General features: G+C 53.0%; 1 protein-coding gene across 1 annotated transcript in view; it reads left to right on the top strand.

Moving 5' to 3' along the window:
* Positions 1–10,282, top strand: part of DRAXIN (dorsal inhibitory axon guidance protein) — a 28,419-nt gene extending 18,137 nt beyond the window's left edge. Inside the window, exons 5-7 of the mRNA XM_033432946.2 lie at positions 273–362; positions 2,113–2,202; positions 5,915–10,282. Of these exons, the coding sequence (XP_033288837.1) occupies positions 273–362; positions 2,113–2,202; positions 5,915–6,027 (293 nt within the window). The 3' untranslated portion in view covers positions 6,028–10,282. The remainder of the gene's footprint in view (positions 1–272; positions 363–2,112; positions 2,203–5,914) is intronic.
* The last annotated feature ends 2,440 nt before the right edge of the window (positions 10,283–12,722 follow it).

The following is a 12,722-nucleotide window of genomic DNA, read 5'->3' as shown; positions in this document are numbered from 1 at the left end:
CTGAAATGGACTTGCTGCTCTCAAGTGCTCATCGCACGGCAAACGCTTTCCACGTAGCTACTCACTTAACCTTAAAAAAAAAAAAAAAAGTTAGGTCTGTTCTGCTGCTGATCCCACTTTAGAGAAGAGAAAACTGAGGCAGAGAGAGGTATTGTGTCTTATCCAAGCCACACTGGGAGTGGCGGTGTGGGCGCTCTCGCCCTGGTGTTCTGTGCTTAATCTCTCTGCCCTGCTGAGCCTCAGCCTCTGACCACAGATCCTGTTCTCCCCAGAGAAACACCGGGGCAAACTCTCCAGTGATGGGAATGAAACATCACCGGCTGAAGGGGAGCCCTGCGACCATCACCAGGACTGCCTGCCAGGTACCGAACCAGCATCGTGTTCAAGGCACTAGGCCAGGCGCTGGGGGAACCTGCGTAGGGATGGGGGCGGGTGTTCCCAGACACATGAGCAGGACTCTTTAGGGATGGTAAATAATAACAACCACAGCTACCACTTTACTGAGAGTTGCTGTCATACTTTGTTCTATTTAATCCTCACAGCAACCCAGAGAAAGAGACCCTATCATTCCCCATTTTCAGGCAAGGAAATTGAGGCTCAGAGAGGCTAAGTGTTTCAGCCGAGGTCACACAGCTAGGATGTGGCTCAAACCTGAGTCTGCCTGGTTCTGAACCGCTGCCCCACGCTGCCTTAAATCATGATGACCCTTCTCTCGACTTCTCTCTCCTAACGTCTTTTTGGGCTTAATTCTGTCCTTGTCCCATCATGACACTGCTGGGCTTCTTGGGATACTTTGATGACATCCTGACCTGTCCAGCAGCTGAGCCCATTAAGACAGTCTGAAAACAGAGGCCTGGGGTTTTGTTTGTTTGTTTTGTGGTACGCGGGCCTCTCACTGTTGTGGCCTCTCCCGTTGCGGAGCACAGGCTCCGGACGCGCAGGCTCAGCGGCCGTGGCTCACGGGCCCAGCCGCTCCGCGGCATGTGGGATCCTCCCGGGCCGGAGCACGAACCCGTGTCCCCTGTATCGGCAGGCGGACTCTCAACCACTGCGCCACCAGGGAAGCCCTAAGGCCTGGGGTTTTGATTGATGGTCTAAACTTCTGGCCCTTGATTGGGTCAGTCGGAACTTCTGAGAAGACGATAGCGAGGGGGAGTTAGAAGGGCAGGAGGTTTCTGGGGGTGGGGGGTAGGGTAAGGCCTGTGAACGATAAAAGTGGAACGAAGGAGGAATGGACAGGAGACTGTGATGCAGTGGCCTGCCAGCCCAGCGGGGAGCTCCAGAGCAAAGATTCCCTGTTAGAAGAGGCCCCTGCTGGGCAGGTAGCCGGGCCCTGGCACCCCCGCTGAGCCAGTGACTGCCTGGGCTGTTCTGCTCCGGAACAGTGTGACATTGGCTCAGGAGGCTCCTGCAGGTGTTAACAGCTGGAGGCTGGCAGCTAACTGCTCTCCTGGCCGATGGATGGCAAGTGCCTTCCGGAGGGACTTCTGAGTTGCACACCTCCACGATGCTCGTTAATTCAGTGACCAGAATATTCTACAAAACAGCAACCCAACAAGCCATTTGGCATCGGATAAGCCAGACCACCAGCTCCCTGAAAGGCTGTTTTCTTTCCAAACCATTGTTTTCACCCTGAGCAGAAAGAAAAGGCTCAAGTTTGGGCCAACTGAACAGTGGCTCTGAGAGTTGGCTCCATGGTGGGCGAGGCCGTGCCTAGGGCCTGCCTCTCGGGGGCTTCTGTTTCCCCATCTGTCCAAAGAGGACGTTGGCTCCATGATCACTGAGGCCCCTCCCAGCTCCATGCTAACTTCACACCTGACAGCCCCCAGCCGTTCCACCCAGGGGGGGAATCCCACAGCGCCCTCGCTCCTCCCATGATCAATCAATTGCCCATCTGGGGCGTCTGGGGTCTCTGCCGCCCGCCCCCAGGGGCCTCGGCCGTGACATTCGTCAGTGGTTCCAGCTGGGAGCCTTGCGCACCAGATGGTCCATCCTGCCCGGGATGGCCCCACCGTGGAGATGACGTATTTCCTGTCCAGTGGGAGCGTGTGCAGGGCACAGGGAGGGTCCGCTCGGCGTGGCTGACCGCGTGTGCTTTTGCTGTGTGGGCAGGGACCTGCTGCGACCTCCGGGAGCACCTCTGCACGCCCCACAACCGAGGCCTGAACAACAAATGCTTTGACGACTGCATGTGTGTGGAAGGTGAGCCCGACATCGGGGGCTCCCTCGGTGCGGAGACCTCGCAACCTCCCTTTCTCCTCCAAGCTGGGGTGGGCGGAGAAGGGGGTGGGAGAACCCCTGGGGGACTGAAGACGCGAGCAGGGGCAGCTTTGCTCGGCGCCCACAATCTGTGAACTCATTTAGTCTCGATTCCTGGCATCGTTGGTCACATTTGCTTTTCTCACCTCTTGAAATACAAGCTGGCATGATCTCCCATGATCTGGAGGCGGGAGAGGGGAGGAGAGAGGAGCGTATCTTTTAAAATAAGATCAAACCTGAGAAGCCTGGTGCTTTCATACCAGAATTCTATCCCAGGGGAGACATTCCAAGCGTGATAACAAGGGGTGGGGGGTGGATTTCCCAGCACTGTCCCAGGGAAGGATGCACTTGCCCGGCTGGCTCCCTCTTTAACTCCTCGGAGCTCCCACGTGGAGCGGTATGTGCCTTCCTGCCCAGGTGGGCCCAGGTGTACCCGGCTCTGTGCTAAGCCCTTTACCCATTATCTCCGTAATCCTCCCAACGATCCCAGGAGGGGAGCTATTGTTCTCCCCATTTTACCCAAGAGCAAACTGAGGCACAGAAAGGTTAAGCCACTTGCCCAAACCTACATAGCTAGAAAAGTGGGAGAACATTCTAAATTTTGTATTCTGAAAAATTTCAAACATATATTAAAGTCATCAGGATAGTATAATGAAGTCCCATTTCCCGTCACCCAGCTTCAGTAATGCTCACTCATGGCCAATCTGTGCTGTCTCCCCTCCCATCTGCTTCCCCCGTTGCAATAGGATTTTTTAAATCTTTTTTTTGGCCACGCTGCGCAGCATGTGGGATCTTACCCCGACCAGGGATCAAACCTGCGCCCCCTGCAGTGGGAGCGCAGAGTCTTAACCACTGGACCGCCAGGGAAGTCCCTGCAATAGGATTTTGAAGCCACTCCTGGAAGTGTAGATATTTCATCTGTGAATATTTCAGTATACACACCTAAGAGATAAGTGCTCTTTTAAAAACAAAATACCAAAAATGCCCAATAATTACTCAGTGTCATCCCACATCCAGGGCTCGCATTTCCTGAGTGAAGGGATTTGGTCTCAGTCCCTCTGTTGACCATTCTGAGATACATGCCCAATTTTTTCTCACATTAGCCTCAAAAATTATTTGCTGTGACAGCAATAAAGCTGCTTAGGTCCAATTATTCATTCATCCAGTCTGTCAAGAAATATTTATTGAGTGCCTACCATGTGTTGGGTTCTGATAAGGACATTGGGGATTCAGCGGCAAAGAGAACCAGCAAGTTCTGCGCCCATGGATTCCATTCTAGTGAGATGAACAACAATAAGCAAATAAATAGACAAGATGTCTTTAGAAAGGAATAGGGGCTGTAAAGAAAATAATCCAGACTGGCCTGGGGAGCAGTCTGGGAGGTGTTTTAGAAAGGGTGGGCAGGAGCGGACTGCAGAACCAGCCACCTGAAAATGAGGGGTGGGGGAGGGAGAGAGAGTCCCAGGCAAGCGGCAGAGCAAAGCCAAGGGCCTCGGGCAGGAATGAGGCTGGCATGTTTGAGGGCGCCTGGCACACAGTAGCCAACGGGGAAGGTGGCAGAAGGGGAAGTAGGAGAAGCTGGCGGGGAGGATCGTGCAGGACTTTGAGTTATAATGGGAAGGTGTCGGCAGGTTTTAAGCAGGGGAGTGACCTGGTCTGACTTACAAGTGTAACAGCTCACTCTGGCTGCAGTACTGTTGGGGGCAGGAGTGGAGACACAGAGGACCAGCTGGGAGGTGAGGGGATGGAGGCAGGCAGGGGTGGAGATGCCGGGGAGCTGCCTTCTGTTACCCGTGTGCCGGGCTGGCGGCCCATTTCGCAGAGGAGGAGACTGAGGTGCAGAATGGCCCGGAGGTCCAGGAAGCCCGGAATAGCGCCAGGGCCTCCAGATCCATCCTGCCTACGTGAGGGGGACGTGGCCCGACTGAGTTCACACACCCAGCTGGTGCCCAGCCCCTCTGCCCAGGAAGGCGTCCTTCCTTCCTCCCCAGGGCCTCAGGTAGGAGAGGGTAGCTTTTCAGGCATCCAAAAGATATGTGTGCAGCCAAAAGCCCGTCTCTCGTTTCCCGCGGTCTCTCCCACCCCGGTCGGTCCCACCAAAATTCTTGCTTCCTCCGTGGAGACTCAGGCTCCAGAAAACAAAAAATTAAGTAGAAATGACAGCTCATGAAAGATGGTCCAGGAAGAGGCTGTCAGGAACCCTCTGAGGACCAAGAGTCCTGAGGGCTTCTGAGAAATCCCAGAATGTTGAAGTCCAGCAGTCTAGGCCAGCCTGGATTCCGGAGGGTTCCAGAAGGGCTTCTGTGGCTACCAACCACTCCTGCTTATAATCCACTGCCCCCCTCCTAAGTGTATTTTGTGTGGCCACAGGTCTGAAAGCTGCGATCCAGGTGTCAATTCTAGACCCCAAAGCACAAACTTCACAGCAATTCCTTTATTCTCTTGACAGTGACGTAAGCAGGTCTTAAGCAGGTGATGTCCTCCTCTCTCCCTGTGGTCACTCCTAAACTGAAATGTAGGGATTGTTCAGGCCACACTGAGCAATCTCTTCCCCTAACCCTCCCACCCCCAATCAGGAGGATGTGGCCTTCTGTGGCCTTAAATGAAAAACATGTCTACCCATGTATGTCAGGGGATGCCTGACATGTGGTTATGATAGAGCCACAGCCAGGAACCCCGCCCACTGGTGGGCCAGGAGGGCCACGACTACTTTAATTGGGGTGGTCAGGGAGGGTCCCTTTGAGACCTGAAGGCTGTGAAGGAGCCAGCTATGCCAAGAACTTCAGGAAGGCATTTCTGGCTGTGAGAACAGCAAGTGCAAAGGCCCTGGAGCCAAAAATGAATGGGTGTATGAGGAAAAGCAAGAAAACTGGGTGTGGCTGGAGTTAGAGAGTGAGGAGGGGAGTGGGAGGTGAAGAGAGCAGACAGGAGGCAGGTCCAGGTCCCAGAGGGTCTTATAAGCCAGGGTAGGAAGTTTGGATCTCCTTTTGAGTACAATGGGGAGTCATGGGAGGTTTTATAGGGGAGGGCAGAATCTGCATCCCTTTAACGAAAGGTTTTTAATGGACTATTTTTTTTTAACATCTTTATTGGGGTATAATTGCTTTACAATGGTGTGTTAGTTTCTGCTTTATAACAAAGTGAATCAGTTATACATGTGTTCCCATATGTTGGACTATTTTTTAAGAGCAGTTTTAGGTTTACAGAAAGATTGTGCAAAAAATGCAGAGTTCTCACATGCCCCCCCAAACACACAGTTTCCCCTATTATCCTACTTTAGTGTGGTGCACTTTTTACAACTGATGAACCAATAGTGATACATTATTCACTAAAGTCCATAATTTACATTAGGGGTTCACTCTTTGTGTTGCACATTCTATGGGTTTTGACAAATGTGCAGACATGTACCCACCATTATAGTATCACACAGAATAGTTTCGTGGCCCTAAATATCCCCTGTGCTCCATCTGTTCACTCTTGCCTTCTCCATCTGTGATTCGCTTTTTTAAGCCCATTCAGGCTGCTCTGCGGGGGATGGGTTGGTTGTAGGATAGAAAAAAGAAGGGGGTGGTGGTGAGAGGATGCAGGGGGTTCCAGAGGGCGCGGAGGGGTCTGGCTGGTCAGATCCCTGACCCCCTTGCCTCTCTTCACCCAGGGCTGCGCTGCTACGTCAAATTCCACCGGAACCGCAGGGTCACCCGGAGAAAGGGGCGCTGCGTGGAGCCCGAAACGGCCGACGGCGACCAGGGATCTTTCATCAACGTCTAGCGGGCCGCGTGAGGCGCCTCCCTACCGGCCAGGGGACTGAGCGCGGGAGGCTTGGAGAAGCCGGGCAGTTTGTTTATAACTCGCGGTGGCAGATCAAATGGGGAGGCAGATGACTGAGGCTGCAGGCTCAGACCCAGGACACTCAGCCCCAGGAGGGGAGCCCTGGGCGAACTGCCCCCGCCCAGGAGCCGAGCAGCAGCACACCTGCAGCCACCACCCGGCCAATGGGAGACCCACACCGCCAGCGCATCCCGGTGTCCGCGTTCTCCGCGATGGCAATGTCGAGAGCGCCCTCTAGCCTCCGACCTCAGCACTGCAATTGTTTCAAGTTCAAAAAGGAAGAGGTTTTCGAGCTGGAAAAGAATGGAAACTCCCTGGGAGACGAGTACGAAGCACCTCCTATGTACCAGGCACTGTGCTAAATGAAGGGCATACATTATCTCATTTGTCACATGGCCCTTTAAAGTAGGCATAATCACCATTTTACAGGGGAGGAAACTGAGGCAAGGTTTTATGACTTGTCCAGCGTCCCACATCAGTTCTCCTCAAACCTTCACCTGTGTAAGAATCCCCAGGGATCTGGTTAAAATGCAGATTCCAATTCAGTCGATTCTGCATTTCTAACAAGCTTCAGGGCATGCCAGTGCTGCTGGACCCAAGACCCCACTGAAAGCACCAGGTCCTGGAGAGTCAGGGTGAATCTGGCATCTGAACCTGGGTCCGACCAGCTCCAAGGCCCACGTCTTTGGTCCTCCACAACTAAGGACGCATTTCAGGTTCTCCACGGCTTTCGGTGAGAGAGACGTGTTCTCTAGTTGTTCCTTTCACTGTGGTGAAGGCTGGAATAACCGACTCTTCTCTTCTTTCCCTGGACAAAGGTATATCATTTAAAAAACAAGAGAAAATGTGCATTAAACACCTGCTTGCCTATAAGGCATGATTTGCGCAGATTGACCCCTGCCCTCTGGGAGCTGGTATTCTGAGACATGAAGTGTTTGGGGTAAACAGTAAAGCTGTCTCTTATTTCTATGGCCCCGCTCACCCCGTCCTGGGACATGCACTTTGGAGTTGCCTGAAAGCTGCCACCCCAGGGGGGTTCTTTGGCTTTTGTAGTTCATGTCCTTTGAGAATCTAAGGCAAGCATGGACTCAAAAAGTACGCACATTGCCCGTGGGCACCCACTTTGCATACGTCTTAGTGGTTCCCAGGCCCCGCAGAGACCATCCCAGGACCCCCAGCCTACACTTCGGCAGCAGAGCCCACTGAGGAGGTGGGGCACCTCTCCTAACAGCTCCCCACAGGCCAGACTCACGATGCCTACCCCAAACACCTCTCTGAGCAGATGTGACTCTAGTGACCACCTCAGGAGAGCCACTTAAATCCCCCCACCTGGCATCTCACTCAGGACCTTCAGGTCCAGGGCAAAGAAGGTTGCAAGCCTTCTCCATCCAGAGTCCTTGCTGGCCTGGACCCCAGCCGGGGGACCACGCCCACGAGATGCCAGGGCTGTTTACTCCACTGGGAAAATCAGTTGGGGGTCAAGGGTCCGGCACCAAGGAAAGCAGACAGATCTAGGAGAAACCAAATACACTGGCTCTTTTTGCCCTATTCAAGTTCGACGGGCATGGGAATCTTGGGGAGAAGGGGGACTGCAAGAGATCAAAGCCGGCTGTTTGTAAACTGAATCCACTGGCAGTTTTGTCTGTTCGAGACCAGACAAGGCCCACACTGTGTGCCTCACATGGAGTGGCAGATTCGAGATAGTGATAGAACCCTAGCAGGGGTGGCTGCAGGCGGGGAACCCAGAATTGCTTTTGTCTGGAGGGCAGCGGTTAGGCTAGCCCTGGGCCATCAACGATGGAAAACACCGATCAGGACAAAGCTGAAAGGCCCCACAGAACTACCACTGACTACCAAGGGAGCTCCATAGCTAGAAAGTCAAGGCCTATCTCTTTGCCCTAGCTACTTGCATTTTGCATTTGCAAAGGCAGGGTGGGTGGAATCCTCATAACTCCAGAGTCAGGGATCCCAGAGCCCCCTGTGTGTTTAACAAACCTCTCTACCAGGAAGTTCTTCCTTGGTCTATCTTAAATTTCTTTTGCTGGGACATAAGCCAATTTCCTCTAATCCAGGGTTCAACAAACTGTTACTGTAAAGGGCCAGATAAATATTTTAGGCTGTGTTCCGATGAAATGGTTTATGGACACAGAATTTCATGTAATTGTTACTTGTCACAGACCCATTATTCTTCTTTTGATTTTCTAAAATGCAAAAACCTCTCTTAACTTGCAGACTACACAAAAACAGGCCGTGGGTTGGATTTGGCCCCCGGGCCACAGTTCGCAGATCGCTGCTCTAATCTGCTGGTCTCAACCTGGGCTGCACATTAGAACATTCTGGGGAACTTGCAAATGTACCGACGCCCGAGCCCACCTGCAAAGATGCTGGTTTAATTGGTCTGGGTTGTCTCTGGGCTTCGTGCGTTTGCAAAGCGTCCAGGTGACTCTGATGTACACTGGGCCCGAGACCCTTCCCTCGCCCTGCTGACTGCGCAGGTACAGCTGCCGACAAACGGCCTACTACACCGCTCGCCACCTCGGTGACCTTAGGAAACTTAGTTAAGATCTCTGTGCCTTGATTTCTTTATCTGTAAAATAGGGATAATAAATCTTCCTTCATAGGGGTGCTGTGAGATGTAAACACAAAATCCTGGTCACATGCTTAGAACAGTGGCCGGCACATAATAAGCCCTCAGTGTTAGCTAATTTATTTTTAGGATGATTTTAGTAGGTGTTCTGTTTTTTGAGATAACATCCGTCACATACTCAGAGATCACCATTCAGGCTCCTTTCCCAAGGCGTGTCCCCCGGAACACGGGGGCCGTGAGATGCTCCATTAGGAGAGAGGGGATGGGGTTCTGGGTCAAAGAGGTTTGGGAAACTGCTCTGGACCCAGCCCGAGGCAGCATGTACAGATTCTGGCCACTGAGGCAGAGCTGCAGGTGTCAGTGGCTTTGCAATAACAACAAGATCGGAGCTTTCTAAAAATACGCACCCCACCCCCCCGGGGCCAGGAAGAGCCGAGCAGGAGGCCAAGTGGAAACCAATAGCTGCAGGGACGGTCACCTGTGACCCCTGCATTCCTCCTGCGGGAGTCTTCCAGCCACTCCCCAGAGATACCCACCGTTCCCATGAGGCTGCCTTTCTGGGATTTGTCTGCCGATGCCAAGAGGGGCTCCTGAGCCTGTTGGGAATGAGTGAAGGGTCAGAGGACGTGAGAGCCATGCCACGTGGGAACGTGACAGCTTTACCTGCCCCTTGTGGAGTCACGGAGCCACGAGTCACCTCCCAGAGCCACGATCCCTTCCACCACTGAGAAGTGGCAAGTGGATGCTTCCTTCAAGCCATATTCAACACATCCAATAAAATCTGAGGTCAAGATGGTGGGCATCAGCTCCCTGGAAGGGGATCCGCTGTGCAGCTGGAGAGACAGCGAACATACATGCAACCTGCAAGGAACATGTTTATAAAACAACAGAACAGCAGGGAAAAAATACGTGCTGGAAGAGACGGCGGGAAGGGGCAGGAAGATCAAACCATTTAGGCTACTCATGGGGGGTTTCATGGGCTTGGAAGGTGCACCATGACCTTTGAGATGACCTTCACTCCTATGGGAGACAACAGGGTGTGTGCTGGGGAGGGGTGACGGGATTTGCCAATCTGAAGAGCCAGGGGCTTCCATTGCAGGGAGTGTATTTTCTGAATCCTAAGTCAGGATGGGTGGTCTGATGGAGGATAAGCAGCCTCTTCTGGAAGCAAGAGGCTTTCTGGTCCCTCCATCCTTTTTTGTTGTTATTGCTGTTGCTGGGGCAAGGACTAATGACTTTAATTGAGAAGCCAGCAAACGAGAAGATGGTGAGTGTGTGCCCCAAAGAACCATCTTGCCAGAGTTAGAATTCAGGCTCCTTTTATACGAAAAGGGGAGCGAGTAAAGTCAAACACTTCCTGGTTCCCATCAGCCTCCAGAAGGGATGTGTTAATTTCTTCCTCCCTGCAGTCATTCACAGATGGGCCTGGTCAGAATGTTTCTTGTGAGCTAAACAAAGGTATTTTAGCTTAATCCTCATTATCTGGGAAGCAGGGTTCCCAGAGATGGGCCATTGTGTACAATTTGAGCTTATAGGCAACATCCCTTTAGTGATGAACTTGTAATAGGATACAAAAGGCTCTTCCCTATTACAATTCCCCACGGTCAATGTCCATTCCACATTCTTGTGGGAAAAGGAACGAAGACCTGGGAGCTTGGCAGAAATGTGGGATCCCGGTCCCGCCGGGACCTGCTGAACCACAAGTTCTCCAGGCCGTGCTTGTGCACAACAAAGATTCAGAGACGTTGGCCGAGGATGCAGAGGGGGAGACAGGACTGTCAGACGGTCAGGGACATTTGGATGATTTGGGGGCGTTTGCATTCAGGTGTGAGTTGGCAAATATGAGATCCAGTTTGCCTAGTTAGTAACCAGCAATGACCACCTCGCAGGCTCTGAGGCCCTGTCTCCCGCGCTGGAACTGGCCTTTACTTTTAGAGGAAATGAATTGAAGCACCTGGGCCTGGGGCCTCAGTCGTTGGGTTTTCTGACTCTTGGGAACTTCCCTGGGGGGGGGTCTGTCGTTCCTCTTTAAGGTGTTGGGGCAGCAGGGGAGGGGGGAGGTGCTACGCCCTTGTAGTCCTGTGATGGCGTGTTGCATGTGCTCTCTTGAGCTGTAAATAAAGAGATGATGATTAATAAGCTGCCGTGTCGTCTCTCTCTGCCCCTCCAGAGATGTGCAGGCAGGGAGCACTGTCAGGGTGTTTGGAGGGGACTCTGAGCCTGGTATTTCTCCAGCTACTTACTCATTCACTCCACACCTTGGATTGAGCATTTGCTCAGGGCTGAGCAGTAAACAGGCAGGCAGGGTCTCTGCCCTCACCTGGACTGCATCATGGTCCTTTAACCAGACCTCCTGGGTGGGAGTTTCATATTTTTCTCTCCCATTTTAGAGTTGGGGCAGCTAAGGTCCCAAAGAGATTCCAAGGCTGGCCACATACAAGGCTGGCAGGCTCATTCCAGGCAGACTGCAGAGACAAGCAGATGCCAGCTTGGGCAGACCGTGGAAGAACAAAGCACCACCGCCTGAGGCCAGGCCTGGGCAGGCTCAGATGCCGTCTTGGGAAAGGGTGTGAACTGGCGACGGGCAGCCTGGCTTGGCACCAGGGAAGACGTCCCTTATCTCCAGCCAGCAGCTCCGGGCAGCACCACCCAGCTCTGCAGACCAGACCCCCCTAAGCCTATCTGATCAGAGCAAGGCTATGTCATGGCTCTCAGCAGCTCTGCATCCTAAAGCCAAGGTAGGGTCCAGACTCTCCTGGGGGCCAGGGTAACCACAGGTGTGGGAAGCCCTTAAAGGCCTAGTGTACCTGTGTGGCTCTCCATGCCCAGGCACCACTGAGGGACTGGCTCCTACAGCCGGGACAGGGAAACCCCCCTAATCCAGGGTTTCCTACAACACGGGCCTGGGGTACCAGCATCAGGCTCCTCTGGGGAGCAGACCCAGGTTTCTGAGCCTACCCGGGCCTCTGACTCAGAATCTCCAGAGGTGGGCTTGGGAACCTGCATGTTTGATAACCACCCCCTCATCCCCCAGGTCTGAGCACTACGGCACCAAACCTTCCTGAGAACTCACTTTCCTCCCTGCTTAGGCCCCAGGCAGCTGGCAAACCTCCCACTGGGGATGGGTCTCAGGAATCAAGCCCAGAAGGTCCCCCTTCATATAGGCATCGCAAGTCGCACCCTCTCTGTCCCAATTGCTCAACCTGGCCGTTGTAGTGCAAAAGCCCCCATAGACAACACGGAAATAGATGAGCACAAATGAATGAGCACGGTTGTATTCCAACCAAACTTTATTTACACCAAAGGGCAGCGGCCTGGATCTGCCATCGGTCTGTAGTTTGCCAACCCCTAGTCTATACTGCTGATCCCGGGGTCAGTGGTTGCAGAAAGCACGCTGGGCTTCTAAAAACCCCTTCTGTCGTGGGATGTCAACTCAAACCCATTTCTGCTAACGAGAGTCAGAGCAGTCTGAGGCGAAAAGTCAAGACCTGTTGAACCCGAGGCGACGGTCACTTTGATGCTTTTCCTGGCAGCGTGGGTGCTGCCCCTCAGGGGATCAGGTGGCTGGACTGGGGGTGTCTCAGAGTTCTCCAGAGAAACAGAACAAATAGAATATTTATATTTATGTATCTTCTTTTAAAAATTTATTTATTTTTGGCTGCACTGGGTCTTCGTTGCCGCTCGCAGGCTTTCTCTAGTTGCGGCGATGGGGAGTTACTCTTCGTTGCGGTGTGCGGGCTTCTCATTGCTGTGGTTTCTCTTGCTGCCGAGCACGGGCTCTAGGTGCACGGGCTTCAGTAGTTGTGGCACGCGGCCTCCGTAGTTGTGGCTCGTGGGCTCTAGAGCGCGGACTCAGTAGTTGTGGCGCATGGACTTAGTTGCTCCGTGGCATGTGGGATCTTCCTGGAACCAGGGCTCGAACCCGTGTCCCCTGCATTGGCAGGTGGATCCTTAAGCACTGTGCCACCAGGGAAGTCCCAATATATTTATGTATCTTTACGTGTCTATGTATTTATCTCTTCTTCATATATGTATTTGTATAGATATA

The sequence above is a fragment of the Orcinus orca genome, chromosome 1 (assembly GCF_937001465.1).
Source record: "Orcinus orca chromosome 1, mOrcOrc1.1, whole genome shotgun sequence".
NCBI classification, from domain to species: Eukaryota; Metazoa; Chordata; class Mammalia; order Artiodactyla; family Delphinidae; genus Orcinus; species Orcinus orca.
Note: the sequence above shows the minus strand (reverse complement) of the source record. Positions and strands in the feature narration are given on the sequence as shown.